Below are 23,741 nucleotides of genomic sequence, written 5' to 3' on the forward strand. Positions count from 1 at the left end.
CCTTTGAAAATGGAGATTTGTTCTTCAAAAAACTTACTCATTTTCTTAATTATAATTAATGGGATGAAATTTGACTTATAGCTCACAGGTATAAAAAACAAAATAGATAAATAAATAAATAAATAAATATAATTAATATATATATATATATATATATATATATATATATATATATATATATATATATATATATATATATATATATTATATATAAATATAAAGTTTAAATTTAATAAATTTACGTCTTTAAATTGGTGAAATCTGACGGAGTCAGGAATATTACTATTTCAACGTTACATTTAATTTGTGAAAGATCAAATTAGTAATTGAAATGGCAACCACCGGAGATAAAACTAAGAAGTCTAACTACTGGAAATATTTAAAAGCGAAGACACGTGGTCAAGGTTCTGCACCTGCGCAAGCAGATGATAAGAAAGCCGAGCCCGTTAGCGAGGAAACTCATGCTAAACCTTCGTATCCTAGTAGCAAGCCTAGAATCAGTCGATCTGTGCCAAAAGCACCTTCCATTGAATCATCTAAACTACAGAATGATCCGTTGTGGGAGGAGTATGGTATCGACGATTTTGGAGGTCTGACACCAACTCGAGGAAATGATCGCTTCGCCGTATCATTTGAGGGATATTTACCATTGGTAGAGAGAGAGTTTACGATGCTTTGTCCTCTAAGGACAGATCATTTGCTAAAAGTGTTTCTCGGTCCATGTTTACATGGTATTGCTGACAACATTTATATGCAAGGGTAGTTTCCATCAGAAATGACGAGGGCATTGCTGAGATCACCGAGATGCGGTTCTTAGACGAGATAAATAACAAGACTTTCTTAATTCCCGCGACCATTGAAACTTACTTAAAGTCAATAGGTCATGTTACCGATGCAGACGGAGGTAGGTTCAGAATAACGTTTCCAGCGTTTCCAAACAACAACGGACACTTTGGTCTTGTTGGTCCAGATACGCACTGGAAATATGAAACCTTCCCAGCCCCTGCGGTACTTAGCGGAAGGCTAGTAGCCGATCTGGCATTTTTTTTTTGGATTTTTATAGCAATTAAATTATTAAAAAAAAAATTAATTCAAAAGTTTTACATGTGAAAATTAATAAAAATTACAAGTAAAAATTTTTAGAAGCATTTTTTTATTTTAATTAATTTGTTAAAATAATTTTTTTAATTGACAGCTGTCCGCTAACTTCAGTATTATAAAAAATTACATAGAAAAAGCTTGTGAAAATTTCCATGTTCATTTTTTTATACAATTTCTTCTGTAACAAATAAATTGTTTATAAATTATTAAAAAATTACCAAATGTCTGGTAAATTCACACTCATTCAAATGTTTCGGTACCGGGTTGATCACTAGAGGCGCTGATACTCAAAAACCTCACAGCAAATAAACACACGTGATTCTTTGTTGTTTCATTATTTGGTATAGTTTATGCCGACACACTATAAGATGACAATTTTGATAATTATTCTGCACAACTGAATTTATTCTGACGGATTCGTGGTAGTGGCTAAATTAGTACCTTGTAAAAGTTTATCAGTAAACTTATCAAAAATGTTGATCAAAGTAAAGGTATTAATGTTATCAATATATTTATTATTTTTGTATACTATTAAACATTTATTTTTTTAAAGATGTCAGTTATTTATTTTTTTTTTTTACCGCAAAACTACCGCTAAACAAATCGTTTAGAAAAAACTGTGGCGGACTGAATGATTTTAAGATAATAAGCTTTGAAATATATCTTGATCATTAATGTAACAAATATTCACAATTGAATTTAAAATACTAATTATAATTTTTGTTTGTTCCAGACGCTGACTGGTAAAGAGGTAATTTTACAACACAAAATTCATGTATTATGTTTAGCCGGTATAACCTACAGAAGTGACTGTTAGTACGTAAAAAAGTCCTGATCAATTCATGCTGCGTGAATAATAGGGTCTTAGATTCACATAGACATGAATAAATTTGCCCATAACCTAAAAATAATTCGCTTAATCGTTATTTATTGTTCATCAATAAAAAAAAAATTTTACTATCTGATAAAAATACTTACCGCTAGTTTTCATTTCAATATAAATATAAAAAATAGTTTTATGTTTACACCGTTTTTTTATTAATACATTTCTGTACAGATCGAAATTGACATTGAACCAACGGATAAAGTCGAAAGAATAAAAGAAAGGGTTGAGGAAAAAGAGGGTATACCACCACAACAACAAAGGTTAATCTTCTCTGGTAAACAAATGTAAGTATTGTCTAAAAATCTAATCTAAGTATTATTAAAAAATTAATACATGAAAAAAATTTTTTTTTTAAATATATTTTCACTTTAGGAATGATGAAAAAACGGCCCAAGATTACAAGGTCCAAGGTGGCTCCGTGCTTCATTTAGTATTGGCATTGAGAGGTGGTTTTTAGTTTAATAAGTAAAATCATTTTTTTTTTTTTATTTGTTTACATACTAAAATTATTGCTAGACTACTTATGAATAATTAATAATTTTTAATAAGATGATTGATGTTGAGATAATACAGGTGAAAAACTAAGCACATAAATTCGTTGATAAATTATTATCACTAATAATAAGTACAAGCGATAATTCATATTTGTATTTGCTTAATGATTAATGAATACTAAAAATAAAATAATTTAATTATATTTGTATTTTGTAATGATCTTGTTATTATTTCTGTTTAAACCAAATCGAATTATTAACAAACATGTTCTATTAAACTTTTAAAATTCGATTTTGAAGTTTTGTTGCTGATATTTCCTTGATATATAAGTGCATGCTTAATCAATTATTTCATGAAGGAAGTTATATTTATCGACTTATTAAAATGGACTTAATAATCATTTTACGTTATTATAAAGTAACAAGAACGATATTTTAAAATAACACCGAAGTTAATCGTCAGTTGTTGGTTTTAAAAATTTTTTAACAAATCAATTACAATAAAAAAATACTTCTAAAAATTTTCACTTGTAATTTTTATTAATTTTCACATGTGAAACTTTTTAAAAATATTTTTTTTATAATAATTAAAATGCTATAAAATTCTAAAAATTTTTTAATATCTGTCAACTTCAGTGTCATATTTTAAAAACAAAAAATTTTAATTTCAACTTGAAAAATCTATTAAAGAGAAAAATCAAAGAGAAGTAACTTAATTTTCTAGAAAGTGGTACTTAAATTTTCTTAAATTACTTGTTAGGAATAATATGAGAAAATTTTATTTGTATTTATTTACTTAAAGTATATCTAACGTACATTAATAAGTCATAATTTTTTTTTTATTTTAACATAAATATTAAATCATTATAGTTTATGATAAATTCTTATAATAGTATAATTATTTTTGTAAGGGATTTGAAAACAATCGATAATTGATTCTAGAAGCAACAAAAATACGATAAATGCCCTTGATCTTCGAAAAAGTTATTATCGATATAAGTCATATGTATATTTCATTACTTTGAATTAATTTCAATATTAAGTTTTATCTTCAGGATTTAATTATATATTATTTAGATTTTAATATTATTTATTAACTAATAGCTAAAAAAAAAAAATAAATAACATATACTTTAATTACACTTGTGCATTTTTTATGAAATACAGTTTAATTGTTGAAAAAATAATAATTAATCACAGTCGATTTATAATAAAAGTCATATAAAAATGAATAGCGCATTATTAAAGGCTGCTAAAGCAATTGTGATTAAGAATTAATTATTTTTGTTCAATCTATCTTGTATTCTTGAGGTTTATGGACGGACTATGAGATTAAGAGATGAATAATTTTCAAATTATTTATCGATTTTTTTTTTATTATATTCATATTTGTATGTACAGTGACTGATTGATTAAATAATTAATTATATTCAAAATGAACTAATCTATATCTATAATACGTATCTTGACAAATTGATGTGCTATTTTTTTTAATGTTATAAGTTAGCTTTGTTGGCGGAAAATATTATATACTTTTGAATAAATATACATATATTTATTTGTATATATAATTCGCGTTACTAAAACCATAAGGGCATATAAAAAAAATTTTTTTCACTTAAATCGATGTAAAAATAGTAAAAAAATTAAAACCAATGGAAAAAACAAAAAAAAAATTTTTTTTAATATACGCATTTATAGTTTTATGAAAAATTTTTTTTAAAGTCATAACGGCGTATCCTATTTTTTTGGTTTATTATCAATTATATGTCAGAGTAAGAAAAAAATCGTATTTTTTTCATTTTTGAATTATTTATATTTTTAATGATAAATTTTAGAATCATTAAAATTATAAGAAACTTAAGAGTAGGTCAAAAATGAATTCAAAATTTTTCTTTTTTACTTAAATAAATAGTTTTTCAGATAAATTAAGTTGTGGTGGGATATTTTTCATCACCCGTAACATTTATTATTTACTCTGATTATATAATTAATAATAAATCGAAAAAATAAGTACGCCCTTATGACTTAACAAAAAATTTTTCTTAAAACCATAAAGAAGGCGTATGTTAAAAAAAATTTTGTTTTCGTTTTCTTTATAGATTTTCATGTTTTTACTATTTTTATATTGATTGGAGCAAAAAAAAATTTTTTTATACGCCCTTATTGTTTTAGTAACGCGAATTAATAATTACAGTAAATTATTTGAAATATTTATTATTTGAGAAGAAAAATTTTAAATAATCAATAGCACGCAATAAACTTTAAAATAGTATTTATAGTACGTAACAAGTCACAAAAATATTAAGTTTAATTAGCATACATTATTATAATCTATATTAAATAATTTTAATAATAAATGTATTTTTATTCGAATATTTATCGTAATTGATAACTTTATGAATTGTGTTTATGTATATATAGGAGGAAATTAAAAAAAAAATAAGATAAACAATGAAAGAAAGTACGAAATTACGAATTGACTCCTTTTCTAGGACTTCGATGCCTCTGGATCGTCTTTTGCCATTGCATATTATGTTTTAATCTCATATGACGACGCAGGTCGGTTCTACGACTAAGAGTGGTGTGACATAGGATGCAGGTTGTCTGGTTGCGATGCACTTCGAGGTGCTGGGTCAGCGAAGCTAGGTGCTTGTAAACACTTCCACAGAGACTGCAAGAAAAACGCCCTGGACCCTGCATCACCACTTGACCAGTTGTATCGCCAACATGCTTCCGTTTTCGTCCCACCCCCCCTGCAACACATTAATATCCTCGTGACCTTCCCGGTTCCTCATAATATCAACATTTAATTAAATTATATATAATTAGTTCAATAAATTAAATAATTAAAAAAAAAAAAAAAAACGGGAATCAATTAATAAACCATCCCCAATAAGAAAATTTTTATTTATAAAATTTAATCATCAGAATTAGCTCAATATAAAAATCTACGAGAAGCCTGTGCGACCTTGTACCTTGTATCTTTTTCATCACGATAATATTTGTATTTTTATATTATTATTTAGTTTTATTATCAAAAAATTATTTATTTATAAATTTTTCATTTTATATTCAATCAATTTATTTTATTTATAGTGTGGTAATTGTTTGTCTCGTGCAGAGCTGTGCCAATTGACAATGCTTACGAATTCATGCGACACGGCATACGGAAAATTTTTTTCGAGTTAATTTTTAATTTTTGTTGTATTAATTATATGCTTTACTAAAAGAATAACTATTTGATTTAAAAAAATTTCTTCTTTAAAAAATTATTTTTCTTTCAAATATTCAACTACAGTAGTTCTTTTTCACTAAAGATTACTTTTTTTTTTTAAATCAAGTTAGTTCTTCTGTCAGTATTCTAATTCGCTGAATAAATAAACAAGTAAATGGAGATTAATATATAAAAGTTTGTTAGAAAACTAGCTGAAAAATTAAAAGAATTAAATAGTTTTGCTAAGGAAGAATATTCAAGAATGTTAATCAGTTGACATTTTAGAACTTTATTCACACATTTCTTCACTTACATTAATTGCCTATTAATAAGTCAAACATGGGATTATGTTATACGATATATGTTTGAATTATATATTTATATATAAATTTAAATAAAAATAATTAACTAAAGACATATCTTGTAGATATTAAATTTTCTTGGCAACCTTACATTTATTTGTATTATTTGTTTTTATTTTTTTTTCTCTCTTTTTGGAGGAATGTGCTATATCATTTAATTGTTAAATTTATTTTCAATAAATCCATAAGATACTAAAATGTGTGTAAAAATAAAACAGACATTCATTTATAGTAATATAAATGAAAATAATTATTATACTGCAGTGCATAATAATAATAATTGAAAATAGAAAACATTTGAGTTATAAACTATGTAGTTGTCACTTCTTTAGTTGCTTTAATTGCACACCATGAAATAAAATCTTTGGGATGCAGTATAATTAAATAGCCTCTTTTCATAATATATATTATTAATAAATCATAATATTTGTATAATATTGTTTTTCTAAAAAAAAATCTATTTGGTTTTAATCTTTGCCTACATTTGTATGATTTTTCTACTCTAAATAGTAATATTAAAACTAAATTAAACTTAATGATTAAATTTGGCAAGTTATTTAAGAATTGTAATCGCTATTGAATATAAATAATATATATTTTTTTTTAATCATATACTAACAAAAATTGGTGGGTTATTTTTTTTTTTCCTTTTTTTTTTATTTCAAGTACTAAAAGAGAAAAGGATAACTATGGTATTGCTAAAAATAATATTGCATTAAAAATAAAACAACACAACAATAAAATGAATAGTACCATATAATGTTTGGTATAATAAAATTAAAAAAAAAAAAAAAAATAGTTATTCATTGAATAACAAAATAACTAAAATAAGAAAAAAAAAAAGAATAAAGTGTAATCTTTGAATAAATGAACTTTGGCAGTAGTTCGGGGACTAGGAAGTAAAGCCTCGCTTAAGTTAAAAAAAAATGCACATTCCTCTTTTATACTTCATTCAAGTACTGAGAAGTAAAGTGACTAGATAAAATTGGCTTTTTTCCTCCTTATATCATTGATTATAAAATAATGATAATAATTATAATAAACAAGCAATCATTGAATTCAATAAAATTAATAATAATTTTATATGTGTGTAATTAAAAATGTGTTAATAGTGTTATTATGTTTAAGTGTATGATATATTACACATATACATAAATACACATACATACACATGAAAATATGTGTACGAATGACTAGTGTGATAAAGAATAAGAAGAAGAAGAAGATATAGGCAACGTTATTAACACAATAGTGTTGTCTACATTGATGATGACAATAATCCACACTAAGGAATAGGACTAGAAGTAATTCTTTCAACACTGCTCTCTCTTATTCGTATTGTAGTAAATGTTGCATTTGTCTCAGTATTCGCCGTATTGGCATTCTGTTGAGCAATAGTTGCTGATGTTACAGTGGATAATTGGGTTGCATTGCGAACGGTAGTTGTATCAGTAACCGTTCCAAATCCTAACCATCCATGGCGATTTTTTAAGTGACGTTTCATATGCGTTGTACGACTCAGCACTTTGTGGCAAACAGGACATTGAGTTGTTCCCTTATGCATGTTCATGTGTTTATACATAGAGTCTCGATTCCAAAATGATTTACCGCAGAGTTTGCAAGAATGCGAAGGTTGTTCGATGACCACTGTACGTGAATCTAAATCAAATAAATAGATTTCATACTAATAAAGTTAACATTTTTTACGTATTACAACCGACTGTTTTTCAATTTTTTTTTTAATTTTTAACTCGGACTTTAATTTATCAAAAAAATTCTCTCTCATACATTCATTCATACTCTTTATGCTTAAATAAATTTACAAACGAATCAATAAGTGAATTAAAAAATTAAAATAACTTAAAAAGTTTCAATACATTCATTCATTTAGCAACCATGCTAAATAAATTCAGCGTTAACTCTTATTGTTATGGTTTATGATTTTGATTTATATGATAATACACATACGTACCAAATTATTGATTGTTTGGTTTTTTTTTTTCTTTTAAATATTTTTCATGCATAAAAACTGCAAACTTCATTACGGAAATTCATTTTATATCACGTCAATTAACTAAAACAAATTCTTTTCCAAATAACAAAATTATTTGAATTACGCAATACCTACCCGCACTCTCGCATAAACACTTATTTTAACTTTACAATATTAAATCAAATAGTGAACCGACAATCATGTATTCCTTTAATAACAGATAAAACTAATAAAAATAAAATTAATCAAAACTGTGATGAAAAATCTAATTTTACTTATGAGATTTACTTGATAATATTTAATATTAAAAACTGATTTACTTTTTTATTTTTTATACATAATATAATTAAAATTAATCATTTTTTTAATTTCATAATGAAAAATCAGTTAACTGTCTCTAATAAACTAATTTTATTTATAAATACATCACGAAATTACAGTACGTAAATTATTTTTAGCACCTTTTTTAATATAGATCAATTTATTCTTGCGCATAATCATTTTTTTTTTTCTTTGTTAAAAATTAAACTTAGTTGTATAACTGGCATGGTTTAATTTCTATAAATTATTTTTATATGAGCAAAATAAACAGTTTAACTATAAATAAATCAAGCGTACTTAAAAAAAGAAAAAACACTCTTCAAAAAAGTACAAAAAGATTATAGAAACAGCACACTTCACAAATTATTATAAATAAAAAAAAAATTATTTTTTAAATCAATACTGGCATTTGTTACATGTGAATAAATAATAATGCAAAATAATAAAAATAATAATTAAAAAAAAAAAAAAATAGTTACAATGCAAGGATTTAAACTATAAGTACAGATGAAGTGAGAGTTAAATCATTTTTTACTTCAAGGTAGGTAGATGAAAATTTCATCTATTTATATGTACATTTATGTAAATATTATATTTAAATAATAAAAAATTAAAAACAAAAACAAAATAAAGCAATTTTGACATAGTTAATTAAGTAAGTTATTAAGTAAAAATTTGTTTCGCCTATAATGATATTTAGTTAATTTATATATAACAATAATTTTTGAAATGTTTCACGTTGAAATATCATAAAAAAAATAATCATTATTAATTATTATCATCATAATGCCTATTTGCAACAAAATTAAATGACAAATTATTTTCAGCTTTAAATACTAAAAATAAGTGGAAGATAAAAATTTTGCTTTTAAGTATTATTGAGCGAAAATTTGTTGATTCCACATAATAACAAGTGGAAAATACATTGTTATTTAAAAAATGAATATAAATGATTTATGTTTTATTTATAAAATGATATTTCTTCAGTCACTGAACCCCATGAATGTTTACCAAGTGACATCGCATGGTATATTTCCTCGTGAAGACAGCACGACAGATTGGACAGACAGTATCTCCTCTATGAATACTACGATGGTGAGCAAGGGAATCACTTCTAGAGTAATGTTTTCCACAAACATTGCAAACCCATCGACCATCCTTGCGACGACCTTTCATTTGATGTGGTTTCCTTGGTGAATTATATAACATGGAGTTGGATCCCAGATGATCACTTTTGGTATTTGTTACTGCTTCTGCGCACACAATCCAAAGTGTTTCCCATACACACAGCTTCTTAATTTTTTTATTTTTGTTTAATTTATGTAAAATTTTTTTTCTCAAGCTCAACACTATTCGTTTTTTTTTTTTTTTTTTTTTTTAAACTGATTAACAGAAAACAAATACCGTTACTTTGTTTAATAATATTATGAGTCATGTATTCATCCACTGTTGTCAGTATTTCCCAGAACCATCACTAAATAACCCATCAACCAGAAATAGCCATTTTTTATTAAAAAAAAAAAAAAGAAAAAAATAATAATAAATAATATAGTGTATTGCAGAAAATAAAATATATTTATTTACTACTTTTTTGTAAACTAAAATAAGCCTATTTTATAAATTATTAATTTCCACAACCTCGCTGTGTTTAATTTTTTTTAGTTCAATATAACAAGCGCTGTATTTAAAATTATTTAAAAGAAGAGAACGAAGCTCAAAGCATAAATTTAATGCAATTTGATAAATAAACGTATAATATATCACAAAGTTATTTTTTTTTAATTATTTATTATTTGTTTTTTTTAATTGAGTAGTTTTCTGTAGATTACTGTCATTACATTGTTATACATAATCAAAATAATATGTATAATTTGAGTTAAATTAATGGAATGATAATTTATAGCTATAAATTTGGAAAAAAAAAATATCATTTTGATAGTAAATTTAATAATTTGACTTGAACTAAACAACTACACTATAAAAAATATTTATATTTTATACAATGTACTGGACACAGATTAAATTTTTTTTGAGTATAACAAATTATATATGTACATTAATTTTCCAAGTTCAAATGCGTGAAACAGTGTAAGTTTTGATTACTGCTGTTCAAAATGAAGTAAAGTGTAAGTTTAGTCAGAGTAAATAGTGTGTCAGTCATAATATTTGCTTTTTTCAATAATAAATAAAAACAAATTGAATAAATAAATTTAGTATTTAGAAAAAAATAATTGATATTAATTTAAAATGCTAAAAAAAATTAACCTTTTCGTGATGAATTTTGTGAGAATAAAAAAAAATTTTTTTTCAAGTTATAAATCTCCAATTCAACGAAACAGTTAATTTTATTACTAAATAGTGGATATAAAATTTCAGTATTAAAAATAAATTCTACAGTTAACTCTATTAAAATTGAATCTTTTTCTTGTTCAATTAAAAACTCATTAAAAGGTTAATAATTTCATATAATTTTAATTAAACGATTCATCACATGAAAAATTTGTGCGAGAATTGGAAGTTTCGATGATTTTAATTTTTGCACCAATTGGTATTTATAATGTATATTTATGTTTATAAAGTATGTGTTTTCTCATATTATAACTTCGACTAAAAACATGTTGGCAAAAAGGACATTTGGTTTGTCCGGCATGTACATTTTTATGCAAAGCTAATGATATAGGATGTTTGAATATTTTTGGGCAAATTCTACAATGAAATATTCCCGTTTTTGAAGGCTCATCTAAATTATCATTAGGTGATGAATGTAATTCAGGAGCATCGGAACCAATTTTATCGCTGCCATTATTTCTTCGTGGGTCTATAAATAAACAGAAATAACACTACTTTTTTTTAATTTCACTGAGTCATCATTAATTTTTAACTACCGAACAAAAATATTACTCAGAAATTCATCACCTATTGCGTTTTTTTATTTCAGGTTTCATTGACTTATAAAATAATAAATTTTTCATGCAGAATATTCAAAATATTTTTTTTTTCTTCTTTTTTCAGTTACTGTAGCTTTTTTCAATAAATTATTAATTTTCGAATTCGTACTCCGTTTTTAATTCAACTTGGATAATTATTCCAAATTTCTCTCAAAAATCTAAAAATTGAGTCATCGATTAATTTCTTATATTTTACTATTCTCCTTCCCCTTAAGTTTAACTTTTTTATGTAACTTGGAAATGCAAGAAAAAAAAAAGAATTTTTTTATTTCTAATGGAAAATTTCACAAATCAATTTTCAGTGTTAATATTTTTTTTTAAAAAGCATGAAAAATTGAATGAATTAAAAAAAAAGTATTATAATTTCCCTGTCTAAATATTTTTTTTTCACTATTGAAAAATTTTTGAATTTTGCTTTTTTATTTTCTTTTGAAAATAACGAGAAAAAAAAACTTAAATAAGTTAATTTTTCGATTTTTTACAGCCAAAAATTAGTCAAGTCCTACTTCGGCACAATTAATTTGAATTTATTAATAACAAAATCATTTTATAATTAATGAATAATAAAAGGCAAAAAATTATCAGAGCATTCAACATTTTTTATGGCACTAATTCATTATACAACGTAAAATAGTATTAATTTTTTACAAATTTTATCCAATAACGCATGATTAAAATTATTTGAAAAAGATATCGAGACCATATTTCTAAAATTTGTTCGTTGTGAATACTTAAGAAATTGCGCAAGAAATAAAAAGTTTATATCTGTTTACTTATCACTTGAGTGTTTGGTTGAAAAATGATTAATCATTTAGTAACGACAACTGAACATTTGTGAACAAACAGGGCACTTAGTTTTTCCTGAATGAACAGTGTTATGATGCAGTAATGATTTTGAATGTTTGAATGGCTTATAGCGTATATTACAGTAATGTAATTTAACATTTTAATATTGGTTCGAATAATATGACGTAAAATTATAATCCATATAGGAAATTATTCGGTTTCTTCTAATATTTCATTCTAAATCTACAATACTAAAGAGAAAAATTTCTATTTTTTATAATAATTTTCATAATTTATGAAAGAAAAACAAAGTGTTCCAATTAATAAAATTAAATTCACTTACAACTGAATAATTTAGTTGTATTAGCGCAAAATTTTTTATTATAAAAACATTTAAATATGAATGTGGTATTTTCTGTTAATAAACAGAAAATAATTTTGTTTGTATAAATTTTTTTTTGTATAAAATTTAATTTTTATAAATTTTTTTTTTTTACTTAATATAAATGTTACGATTGATAAAAAATTAAATACACTTTTGATAAATATCACATTTATGGAATGATTGAAATTAAATAATATTCAGCGGTATATTAAAACTGCATTGAGATTAAAGTGCAGTTTTTCAAAAGAACAATACGAAGAAAATGTATAAGTAGTAATTCTATTTATATTAAAATAAAATTCAGTCAAAATAAATATAGCATATTTATAGTTTATATTTCCTAAATCCGAATTTTAATCCTTCATCCGTGATATTTTTGTTTCAAAATATTATAAAATAAGAATAAAAAAGTTAAAAAGTTGTTATGAAATTAATTTTCATCTTCTTATAAAGTTGAAAAAAAAATTTTTTGAATGATTTAATGTTTTTTTTTTCTATAAACTTCTCATAAAACTCACAAAATTTCATGTATTTCAAGTAAAATTATTCTTCAACATTTTCAAAAAAAAAAAAAAAAAAAAATGTTTTTACGCAAACAAGTAGAAAAAAAAATATTAAAATAAAGTTCTTAATTCATTATTGTTCAATCAACATCGATAAATATAAAGCAAATTAATATGTCCCCAGTTAACGATGCATTTACTTCAAAATAATAATTTTTTAATTTTATTTTTGAATAAATAATTTTCATTTACTTATAATTATAATCAAAAGTGACAGTCGTTTCATTAAAAAATATAATTTTTAATTACGAAAGTAAATCGAAATAAAAACTTTACCTAATCTCTTTAGAATAAAATATTATTACGGAATAAAATGTGAAATTCTGACACAAAATATCGATAGGGTGAGTTTTTAAAAAAGTTTCCTGTTACAAGTTTACATAGGCTTCATTTTTCTATAAAATTGAATTGTAAAATAAAGTTTTATAAAAAAAACTGTGGTAGTGTAAAAAAAAAGTTGTATTACTTTTATAAATATACGATGCCTGTATATTAATTAGATTATTTCAAAGTAATAGATGGGCAATTTCAGACAATAATTAATTAATTTGAGAATAACTTTACATAATAGAGTTTAGACTGTTGATTAAAAATTTTAAAATCATATTTCTTTATACGTGAGTAATAAAAACCATTTGTTCTTTAAAAATTCTCACTTGAATTTTTGTTTTCCCATATAAACCGGTTCGCTTTGTTAACTTTTTTAATTTTATACTACGTTTGAAGTGATAACGATAATATTTACTCAAATGCATAAATTTAACATTTACAATTAATCTCGTGCAAAATTATAACTATAAACAAATATTTAAATAGTAATAATAATAATAATAATAATAATAATAATAATAATAATAATAATAATAATAATAATATTAATAATAATAATAATAATAATAATAATCCGTTAACGCTTTCAAACTTATTAATTAAAAGTAATAATAAAAAATAAAAAAAAATGTGTCAAGTCTTAATAATTTGTACATATTGACAGTGCATTGTGGAAAGTAAAATGAACGCATTTTTTTTTAACAAAAATAATATAAAAACAAATAATAATAATAATGACATGCTTTTTTTTTTAACACCTGTGAGGTGTAGATTGAAGTACGTTCACGTATGTTCAGTGTCATCTGCATAGCAGATATCATTTATTAAGTAACCCCATGAGCAACGCATGACATTATATAATGTCAACTAAGCATTTTGTGGGTATTAGTTATATATATAAATATGTATTTATAGATATATATGTATATATTTATAAAATTTACAAATACGGCCTCTGGGCAGGTTGATGCTATGGGGGAGGAATATGAGGAATAGCTCGGAGTTCATGAAATTCCGTAAAACATGGCCAGCGGCACAAGCAGGCATTACAGGCCCAACATTTGAAGCGTGTCTGCTTGAGCTTTCCACGTGATGTAAGTACTCCTCGCCGTTTACAGTGTACACATACTTTTCCATGACCGTTTGCTTTGCTGAGGCTATGAGGTTGACCAGATATGTATGTAATTCCTCCTGAAGAAAATTGGCCAAATCTTCAGTTAGTGATATTTTATTATTTGTGCACATGCAGCAACCATTAGTAACATGTGAAGTAGTATTTTATGACCAATCCCAGCACCAACCCTTAGCCGTAAGCCAATTTAGATTATCAGCGACCAATACCCACAATATTTAGCATTGCCAGGTGCTTGTTCAGTGTATTCGCCTATAATTATTTATTTATATTTTTTTAATTTTCATCTTCATTTACCAGTCATACATTTAATGTATAACATCAAATTTTATTATTTATTTAATAATTTTATCCATATTAATCGCGATCAATGATCACTTTTCTTATGTTTCATTGATCAAAAACCATAAAAAATAAATCAAGTTTCATTGTCATTTGTGTTTATGTTTTTCATGTTCAAAAAATGTTTTTTTTTTTCTTTTCTATGTTTATAAATTTTATTCATGACATTACAAAATCAATTTGTCGCTAAATGATGATTTAAAAAATATTATTTTATTAATTTCTGGTATTCAGTTTATTAGTGATGAGCTTCGGTTTACAGTTTGGCTTTTTTATCGTGTATCAGTCGCTTATTAATCAACTAAACTATAGGTAAGTCATGCTCCCATTTAATCATTGCTAAATTTTTGTAACTCTACTTACCTATGGTTATTATTGTTAATTTTTTGTTTTTAATTTGTTCTATATCAAACTCCACTTGAATACTTGAAACAAAGTACCATGGCGTAGGAATTTTTGTTTTGTTTTAAAGAACAGAAAATGCTGATACATGCCTAGGTCGCGATACCGTCACCGCTATTACCAAATGAGTTTTTATATTTATATTGTTTTTATATTTATAAATATTATCTATATATCATAAAAAATAACAGGAAATACTTTTTTCATGATAGACAAAAATAGTAAATTAATCATTTTTAATAAAAAATATTCAACAGAAAAAAAGTTTTCAATGTTAAATAAAATTGTTAGTAGATATGGGAAAATAAATAAATTAAAAGAGGTAAGTTCAGTTAAGTTTTTAAAGGAATGTTGATGATTGTCGGCTACACAATAGCACTTGGCAACGCTTCCTAGCCTTTATGAGAACCACCTAAACCCGAAAGTGCCAATTTACTGAGGATTTTATTATATATTTAAAGGAAGTAAATAAATAAAAATAAAATCAATTAAAAGAAAATAAAAAAATTAAATTAACAAATAAATTATACATGCACGTTGAGTACTAAAATGCGTTTCAACAATCAATGTCAATAAAGAGAAAAAAGATTTCCGTTTCAATATCAGAAAAAAAACAATCACCTTAATATATCCACCACATTCGCTCATTCATTACTCTAATTGGATTAACATTTTTCAATTAAAATAATTAACATTCTTGATACTATTTGCTTTTTTTTTTTCAATCATATAAATAATCATAAAAATATAGTAGATATCTAATTATTAAAATTGAAAAATGTTGACGTATAGTTGTCAAATTTAATGTTTAGAAATTTAATACAGGAAGAAAAAAAAGGTTTTGTAGTATAATCGCTAGTATGGCCTCTAATATTTGCCCAAGTTTTGTACAAAAAAAAATATTGATTTAAATACTTTTTTTTTTTTGTATGTGTATGAGTAATGTAAAGCTGCACAGGCTACTGCGCCATATTATACATTTTTATTAAAATTCTATTACTGTCATATTATTAACCAAAAGGACCCTCTACTGTAAATTATTGATCGTTACTATTAGTTTATTTTTATTCAAAGTTTCCCTTTAGAATTTGTTAAGTATTTTACTTTCAGGGAATATTTACTACGTTCAGAATTATTTAACAATAAGTTATCACGCTTGAAAGTGACAATTCATAACATTAATATTTTTTTCAACGCAATATTTATAGTGTCATACACTTAATGAATATAAAAAGACTGCCTTCTGCAGCGCCATTTGCCACTATGAATTATTTTATATACAAATATTCATTTTTATTATAATCATCATCATCATCATCATTATTATTATTATTATTGTTATTATTATTATACAAAACTATTAAATGTTGATTTAACTAACAAAAAAAAAAAAAAATTAAATTTTCTTTATTTGATAAAAAACTAAATAATAATCAGCAAATCATGATGAAGGAATATTATCGCGATCAAAATAAATATTAATTCGATTGTGCAGTGATAAAATTAAAGGCAAAAAATTCGGCAACAGCAGCAGGCAACGATACATACTATACAAAAGTAATTAAAATTTTCTATTTCACTTACCTTGAGCTGCTTCCTGAGGTATTCGCTCACTCGATGTACTAGGTTTTGAGAGTAAGTGTCCTATAAAAGGAATAAAGTAAAACAAACATTAGTAAAATTGGTAAAGATAATATATAAAATAAACAACAATTAAAAATGAAAATAAGCATATTTACCTATATCTGCAGCTGCTGCTGCTGCTGCATGTTTAGCATCAGGAATATCGGATGACTGACTTGAATAAAATGTTTGACTTATATCGGGTTTGTGCTCCTCATCTACAGTATTAGATAAAACATCATCACCTAATTTAATCGCTGAACCATCTCCAGTACTTTGTTCTTCGTAACTACAACTACTGGCATCTTGCTCTAGATACTCTGGCATTTCCAATTTTAAATTTGGCATTAGAGGTATGATTTCCACGGGATTAGAACCTGATGTATTTACTTGATTTTCATTAAGTTTATCATTTAAATCTTTTTTCGATCCAATGCTAGATTTATCAGCATTTGATAATCCACTGTCACGATATTTTCGGCGCTTTGCAGGTGGTATTTCAGGTTGTAATTCAATCGAATGAAATTGCATCGGTGATGATGGCGATTTACCTCCTTTGTTATTTGTCATGTGTTTGCCTGCAGGATTTTGAAGCTGTACTTCTGGCTCATTTGGCAATTCCACGTCCTCCTAATAATGAAAATTAATGTTATCCAAAATTCAGACAAGTAAAGCTTCATGTAAATTTTTTTTTTATTCACGATTACGTTCTCGTAATCAAATTAGAAATGAAACAACAATAACTACCAAACAAAGAAATTAGGATAAAGATAAGAAATTGGTTAGTATCTCAAAGATAGACCAGACTTTGATTTCGATATCATTAGTTGTAATCTATCCTATTATTATAAGTTTTAGTTTAAGTTTATATATTTATTACTCTAGCTAGTAATATATCTTATACTTGTATGGTTTTGAGATGGCTGGATTCAAGTTTTGTACAGATAAAAATGTTTATATTTTATAGAATAGTGTACTACCAAACCTATGCACAGATGCCTAAGCATCCCTATAGGTATATGGGTGATTCTCTGTGAGGATGTTTTTTGCTGTCCCAGGCATGTTTTTATTAGAAAAATTGTGATTTTGTAACTTAAAAAAATTTATTACGAAAGTAAAAAAATATTTCTATTTGGAGCATTGAAAACTAAAATGAAATCAATTTTGGTTTTTTTGCTATAAATTCGTAAACCACCGAAATAAAAGTCCCCTGGGCTGTTCCATTCCCAAAATTGAAACTTTAAAATTAAATTTTAAATTATTCGTCCATAATATATAATTTGGTCTATAATATTTATAAACTTAATTAGTTAACTAACAATCTTCTTCAATAAAAAGTATTGAAAATTTACTTGGTTCATTAAATTCATTAAACCAAAGTTTGTCTCCGGTGTTTTACGAATAATTCCCCGCCAGAAGTTCAAAGCCAAAAAAAAAATCCAGCGTATCATTTTACCTTTTGTAAAGTTAATAAGGATCTAACTAGCCTTAAGTTAATTACCATAGGGCTGTTAACGCTTTATCGCCATTTTATTTGTGTCTGGGCCAAGAAAAACTCAGTCCCCTGGCAACTATTTTTATTTATAAAATTGGATCCATAAGTCTTAATATTATTCTAATTAATGTAAATATTTATTGAGAACTTGAAAAGTTAAATGCATTGAAATAATTTGCTTGATTTTTCTCAATTTGATATATATATATATATATATATATATATATATATATATATATATATATATATATATATATATAAAAAAAAAAAGTTCCGTCATGTTTTATGGCAAAAGATACACAAATATCGAAAAAACAAAAATTTAATCGGCTGTGTATTTATAATCATTAAGCTGATAGTTTTGTAGCTCTTATTAATTTTTTTCCTAAAAAAATCAAAAATAATTTGGTCGGACAATTTTGTACAGATTTAAGACGTCCTTACAGAGAATTACCCATACATGTATATTTATGTATGTATACATCCTATAACTAAATAAAATAAATAAATTGTAGAATTTTGTATTAAATAAATTCAAAAAATCGATTAAATAAAGTTTCAAAAAATATTTATTAAAATTAATGTTTATATATTTACCTCTGTTACACTATCATTATCCTTTCCTGTGCCGTCAGTAAGTCCTTGAACTGCTAATAATTCTGCTGTCGTAAGAAAACTAGCTAACTGTTCTTGTACTACATTAACTTCTCCTTGATACATAAAGTCAACTAAGGCTGCTAGATCGTCAAATTTGACATTTCTGAATATTATGACTGGGTGTTGACACGGGTTTTCCTGCGATCAAATGAAAAACATTTATTTTATAAAGAATTTATTACTTATTAAATTATTTCTTGGTCGTAATAAAATTTAAGTCAATAATAGTTTAATAAAAACTAGTGCAAATTTAGGAAATTCAAATTACAGCAAAGAGTAATTCTTTCAAATTTACTGATGAATATAAATATAATATCGACAAACATCAAAGTAATTTTACCTTGAATAAATCACGAAAATATGTACTGCATGCTGATAGTAACATTTTGTGTGCTCGGATCCGTTTGCCTTCGCAGCTTAATGTAACATCAACTAAATCTTCATCAGTCCTTAATGTATCAAAAGCACAAGTTATATGCTTCAGATAATTGTTCCACCTAAGAGAAAACTGTTGACTGGAACCCATGACTGTTCCTATAAAAAAGTATAACAAAATTAATAAAATCGATTTTTAGTGTTGAGAAAAAAAGTTAAAAATAAAAATTTTTTTCTTTAATTAAAATAATAATGAAACAAACAAATAACTATAAATAGTAAACAAATATAATTATATTATATAAACAATATAAAACATGTGAATCATTCATAAGTATTGATTGCATCCGTTTGATTGAGAAAAAAAAATATCATACCTTTTTTTGTATAACTCAGCGAGAAATTAAACTTATTTCAATAGTTCACTGAATATTAACCCTTCGTGATGGAAAACGGATGGAAACTTATTTATTTTATAATTTTGTACTTTAAATTGATAGTAAAAATGTTATTTTTCAAGTCATTAAATTTATCATAAGTCGAAAAAGCTTCATTAAGTTCACACGAATTAAGAACTGTAAACAGTCGAGTTGTAGAGAATTTTCATGGCACATGAAATAATTTATATTAGAGATAAAGTACTCGATTTTATTGTATCTTTAATTATTAACTGTTTACAATTTAATTGCACTGCATCAATTAATAAATATAGTTTATTAATGTAGGTTATTGATTAATCTAGATTTATTTTATAAGTTAAACTACTTTCCGATAGTGACAGCTGGTAGCCATTTTCCTTCGAGGAAAACGCATAAGATGCGCCATAGAATTCACTTCCTGTCGTTAGTACGCACACTACACGCGATGTGTAGCTCGTTGTCGTCGCTGATCGTCGTAGTTTGCCGTAATTGTTGGACGACGCAAAAAGCTTTAATAAAATGGCGGCTATTGTTTTTGTTTTATTTTAGAATTATTTTTTTTTTCTATAAATTTGGTATTCTTTATGATCATTTTTATGGCTCTGAAGTTGAGAGACATCTGATAATTTTTAGAATTTTTTTAACGAACAAATTATAGCAAGATAATTTTATTTAAAAATTTCATTTTTAAAAGCTCTAAAAAATTATAAGTGACATTTTTATAAATAATTTTCTATGCCTAGTTCATTTTTCAAGAAAAATCAAAAAATTGTCAAGTGTCTGTTCACTTCAGCCTCATTCATTTTTTACATATATGCCATTTAATACAAATCATACATTTTTTTAATTGTTTTTTTAATAAGACAAAAGTACATTTTAAAAACAGTAATTTATAATCGTATACTGAAAACAACGAAGTCCAATAAAAACTATGTCATCAACAGTCCAAAAAACAGAATATCAACTCTCATTAATAGATATCACACTGATATAAATTTTTTCGATGGTTCCTATAAAACATTCTTAGCTAAATTAAAAGAAATCTTGTAATTCCAAAATGCTGCAATATTTTATCCTTTGTTTCTTTTATAAATCTATTCATACTTTATTCGCTCAAAAGTAAAACTAAATTTTTGTGTATTATCAATATGTATAAAGCCGATAGGCGTTTAAATTAATACATAAATAAATAAATAAAAAATTTATAATTTTAAGGTAAAAAATATAAATTAAACTTGCGGAAAAACATTTGTTTTAATAAACGTAGTATGTACATTATTTACAAATTAACTCTACGAAAAATTAATGGAACTGAAGTCAGTATACATCTGATAATTTGTTGATTTTACTCAAGAAATAAATGAGTACTAAAAAAATATTGAAAAAAAAAATGTACATCCACAGTTTTTTTGAAATTCCTGTATGTGAATTATTTTTTTCTCAATTCGTTCCTAATAATTTATTTATTAAAAAAATCATAAAAATAGTCAGATGCTTGTTAATCTCAAGATTATCAAAAATTGTAAAATTTCTTGTCTTAAAGTTACATTTAAAAATTATTTAATCTTTTGGTTTTAAAAAACCGTTTTTACTTTTCACTTCATCTTCATCGTCAGATTGAAATCTTAGATGACGATTTTTTTTAGTTAGAAATTTTTTTCCCATTGTCTTAACTTGTGACGACTTGAAACGTTTCGCCATTTGTTCATCAGAAACTTCTGTTTCTCGTTTTACCTCTTCTTTAAAATTTTTCAAGTTATTTTCTTGCTCCATTAATTTTTCAATTTCAGGATTCATTCCACGATAACTCAGCCTTCCATCTACTAACTGTTCACATAACACGTAACTTGATTCCATTATATATTTCCCACTAAAAATTATAAATAAATAAATTTCGGTTTTGATTAATATAATAAAAATAAACAACTTTATAACTTACGATTCTTTTTTCATTTTTGTCGTCAATTGGTTTTCAAAATATTCTTCTCCTTCCATTTGAAATTGTTCTTTGTCAACCTTTTCTTTTGTTGTTTTCATAAACTAAAAAAAAGTATTATTCAATTAGTTTAAATAAAAATAAGAATTAGTTTTAATTATTTGAAAATGTCAGAATAACGTCAATTGTCTATCACCGAAAATAAAAAATATTCAATCATAATATTGGCACTGAAATTAGTAGATATTTGACAATTTTTATATATCTTAAAAATAAATTAGGTCTAGAAAATTATTAAAAAAAAGTTTTGTTTACTACTTTTCAGGACTTCTAAAGATAAAATTTTTAAATAAACTATTCTTGCTCTAATTTATTTGTTAGAAAAATTCTAAAAATTATCAGACGTCTCTCAATTTTAGTATCATTTATAATTGACTAAAAATAACTTTTTGACAAATTTAAATTATTAATTTTGTTGAAATATATTAATTTTTATGATTTTCAAAGAAATATTTTATAAACATCAAATTATATTTACCTTCATTTGTAAAATACTCTTCGATAATTGTACTTTCTCCATTTTTGTTTTTTAATAGTTTCTAAAGTTATTATTGATTTCTAATTAATTGTAATTTTAATTATTTAAAACTTTAAATATTGATAATAATATTTTTTCGGTTAAATTCCTAAACAAATAACATGTTTATAACCTTTACTCCATATATGTATTTTATCGAGCCATATGTCACCGAGTCAAAAATATTCAACCTAAAATTTTTACTAACTAGAAACGAAAAGAGCCGAAGTATACCGAATCCGGTATTAGCTGTTTCGATTATATACAAAGTACGCGACTCATGCCAGTATGAATTGCCAGGTTTTTATAATCTTCGCATATAATAAAAAATATAAATTAAAAATTTTTAATTTAAAGAAAAAATATTAAAAAAATAAATTCTCATGTATTTACGTATCCATTCGATGGAACAATCTTTACACTCTACTAACAATTAATCTGGTAATATTTTCAAAATGATGGGCTATACATTTTCAAGTAAACTAATTCGAATATTTCTTAATTGTAATTTAATTCACATACAGTCGAAACGCGTTATGAGTCCGGCTTGTTTTCTTTGTTTTTGAACCAGACTCGCGTTAATAAGAGAGAGACACAAGGAGGGCTCATAACGCGACTCGACTGTACTATTAATCGTGGATCACTTTGATTTAAGTGTTACACGATTTAAAAATTTTATTCATTATCGTTAGAAATTTATATTATCGCCTGCATAAACTTGTGGATCGATAATAAAGTTTTTTCCTTATCATTGGAGCAAATTTTCGGATAGTGTCCAATCCGAAGTTGTCATTTCGGATTATTATGAAGAGGATATAAAAATTTTCGGTTAATTACGATTCGGATTTTGTCTTGTCGGATAAATACTATTCTGGTAAATTCCATTTATGAAAATGTCCATACGACTTTCGGATAATATCCTGTCGAGATTTGTCTCGTCGGATCTCGTCAAGGAGGATAAAAAAATTTTCTATAGATGGCGACGTGGATTTCGTCTTTTCGGTCAAATGACCATTCGGAAAGTGTTCATCTATGCGAAAAGGAGACCACCCTAAATTGTTATTCTTTTCATAAAGACTTGTTTCAATGCAGTTTGAAAGGTTTATTTCTATGAATCGTTGGGCGACGCTGCGACAAATATTTTTCTGTCAATCAAACGTTAGATTGAAAAAAATTACCCAGAATGCCTTTTATCAGAGCTGTTATGTCGCAATAACTATAATGCTTTGGGTTGCATCTGGCAGGTGACACTACCTGTCAGATGAACCAGAATTTGAATATGTTAATTAGTTGCATTTATAATTTAAATTTATATTTATATTTTAAATAGATTTAGAATTTCTAGTGGATTTAATATTTGATTTAATTGTTGAGTGTTTGGTCGTCGAGTGCACGTG

The 23,741-nt window shown here is 25.0% G+C and overlaps 3 protein-coding genes across 10 annotated transcripts; 1 reads left to right on the top strand and 2 right to left on the bottom strand.

Moving 5' to 3' along the window:
* The first annotated feature begins 1,451 nt into the window (after positions 1 to 1,451).
* Positions 1,452 to 2,684, top strand: Nedd8 (Nedd8 ubiquitin like modifier). Its single transcript, XM_074255666.1, has 4 exons — positions 1,452 to 1,592; positions 1,835 to 1,852; positions 2,159 to 2,271; positions 2,360 to 2,684. Exons 1-4 carry the CDS (start codon positions 1,575 to 1,577, stop codon positions 2,442 to 2,444), a joined length of 234 nt encoding a protein of 77 aa, XP_074111767.1. The 5' UTR covers positions 1,452 to 1,574; the 3' UTR covers positions 2,445 to 2,684.
* LOC141535638 (uncharacterized) lies at positions 2,421 to 19,930 on the bottom strand. Of its 7 annotated transcripts, none has more exons than XM_074255657.1 (6): positions 19,790 to 19,930; positions 19,378 to 19,571; positions 18,978 to 19,175; positions 17,002 to 17,515; positions 16,847 to 16,906; positions 2,421 to 5,237 (listed from the first exon to the last, which is right to left on the bottom strand). In XM_074255657.1, exons 2-6 carry the CDS (start codon positions 19,561 to 19,563, stop codon positions 4,954 to 4,956), a joined length of 1,242 nt encoding a protein of 413 aa, XP_074111758.1. In that variant the 5' UTR covers positions 19,564 to 19,571; positions 19,790 to 19,930; the 3' UTR covers positions 2,421 to 4,953. The 7 variants fall into 7 exon arrangements, with proteins under 7 accessions (XP_074111758.1, XP_074111757.1, XP_074111759.1 ...); XM_074255656.1 differs by lacking the exon at positions 2,421 to 5,237 and adding an exon at positions 5,964 to 7,719 and having other exon boundaries at positions 19,378 to 19,573; positions 19,791 to 19,905; XM_074255658.1 differs by lacking the exon at positions 2,421 to 5,237 and adding an exon at positions 9,034 to 9,627.
* Positions 19,931 to 20,053: 123 nt separating this feature from the next.
* Positions 20,054 to 22,937, bottom strand: Mpp6 (M-phase phosphoprotein 6). Of its 2 annotated transcripts, XM_074255665.1 has the most exons (4): positions 22,738 to 22,937; positions 22,306 to 22,453; positions 21,771 to 21,871; positions 20,054 to 21,701 (listed from the first exon to the last, which is right to left on the bottom strand). In XM_074255665.1, exons 2-4 carry the CDS (start codon positions 22,345 to 22,347, stop codon positions 21,392 to 21,394), a joined length of 453 nt encoding a protein of 150 aa, XP_074111766.1. In that variant the 5' UTR covers positions 22,348 to 22,453; positions 22,738 to 22,937; the 3' UTR covers positions 20,054 to 21,391. The 2 variants fall into 2 exon arrangements, with proteins under 2 accessions (XP_074111766.1, XP_074111764.1); XM_074255663.1 differs by lacking the exon at positions 22,738 to 22,937 and having other exon boundaries at positions 22,306 to 22,661.
* Between the last annotated feature and the right edge of the window lie 804 nt (positions 22,938 to 23,741).

The sequence above is a fragment of the Cotesia typhae genome, unplaced genomic scaffold (assembly GCF_013202065.1).
Source record: "Cotesia typhae breed Kobodo isofemale line unplaced genomic scaffold, CoteBio_Ctyphae scaffold_152, whole genome shotgun sequence".
In the NCBI taxonomy this organism is placed as follows: domain Eukaryota; kingdom Metazoa; phylum Arthropoda; class Insecta; order Hymenoptera; family Braconidae; genus Cotesia; species Cotesia typhae.

What these genes read in the sequence shown, in the direction of transcription:
- Nedd8 (XM_074255666.1), top strand. An exon ending in ATCTTCTCTGGTAAACAAAT is followed by an intron (nt 2,272 to 2,359) that starts GTAAGTATTGTC and finishes TTTTCACTTTAG; the next exon opens with GAATGATGAAAAAACGGCCC.
- LOC141535638 (XM_074255656.1), bottom strand. Translation starts at nt 19,563, where the DNA reads ATGGGTTCCAGTCAACAGTTTTCTCTTAGGTGGAACAATTATCTGAAG. An exon ending in ATTTTCGTGATTTATTCAAG is followed by an intron (nt 19,176 to 19,377) that starts GTAAAATTACTT and finishes ATTTGATCGCAG; the next exon opens with GAAAACCCGTGTCAACACCC. An exon ending in ACCTCAGGAAGCAGCTCAAG is followed by an intron (nt 7,720 to 16,846) that starts GTAAGTGAAATA and finishes TATTTGATTTAG; the next exon opens with ATTCACGTACAGTGGTCATC.
- Mpp6 (XM_074255665.1), bottom strand. Translation starts at nt 22,347, where the DNA reads ATGGAGAAAGTACAATTATCGAAGAGTATTTTACAAATGAAG. An exon ending in AGAGTATTTTACAAATGAAG is followed by an intron (nt 21,872 to 22,305) that starts GTAAATATAATT and finishes ACTTTTTTTTAG; the next exon opens with TTTATGAAAACAACAAAAGA. An exon ending in ACAAAAATGAAAAAAGAATC is followed by an intron (nt 21,702 to 21,770) that starts GTAAGTTATAAA and finishes TATAATTTTTAG; the next exon opens with TGGGAAATATATAATGGAAT.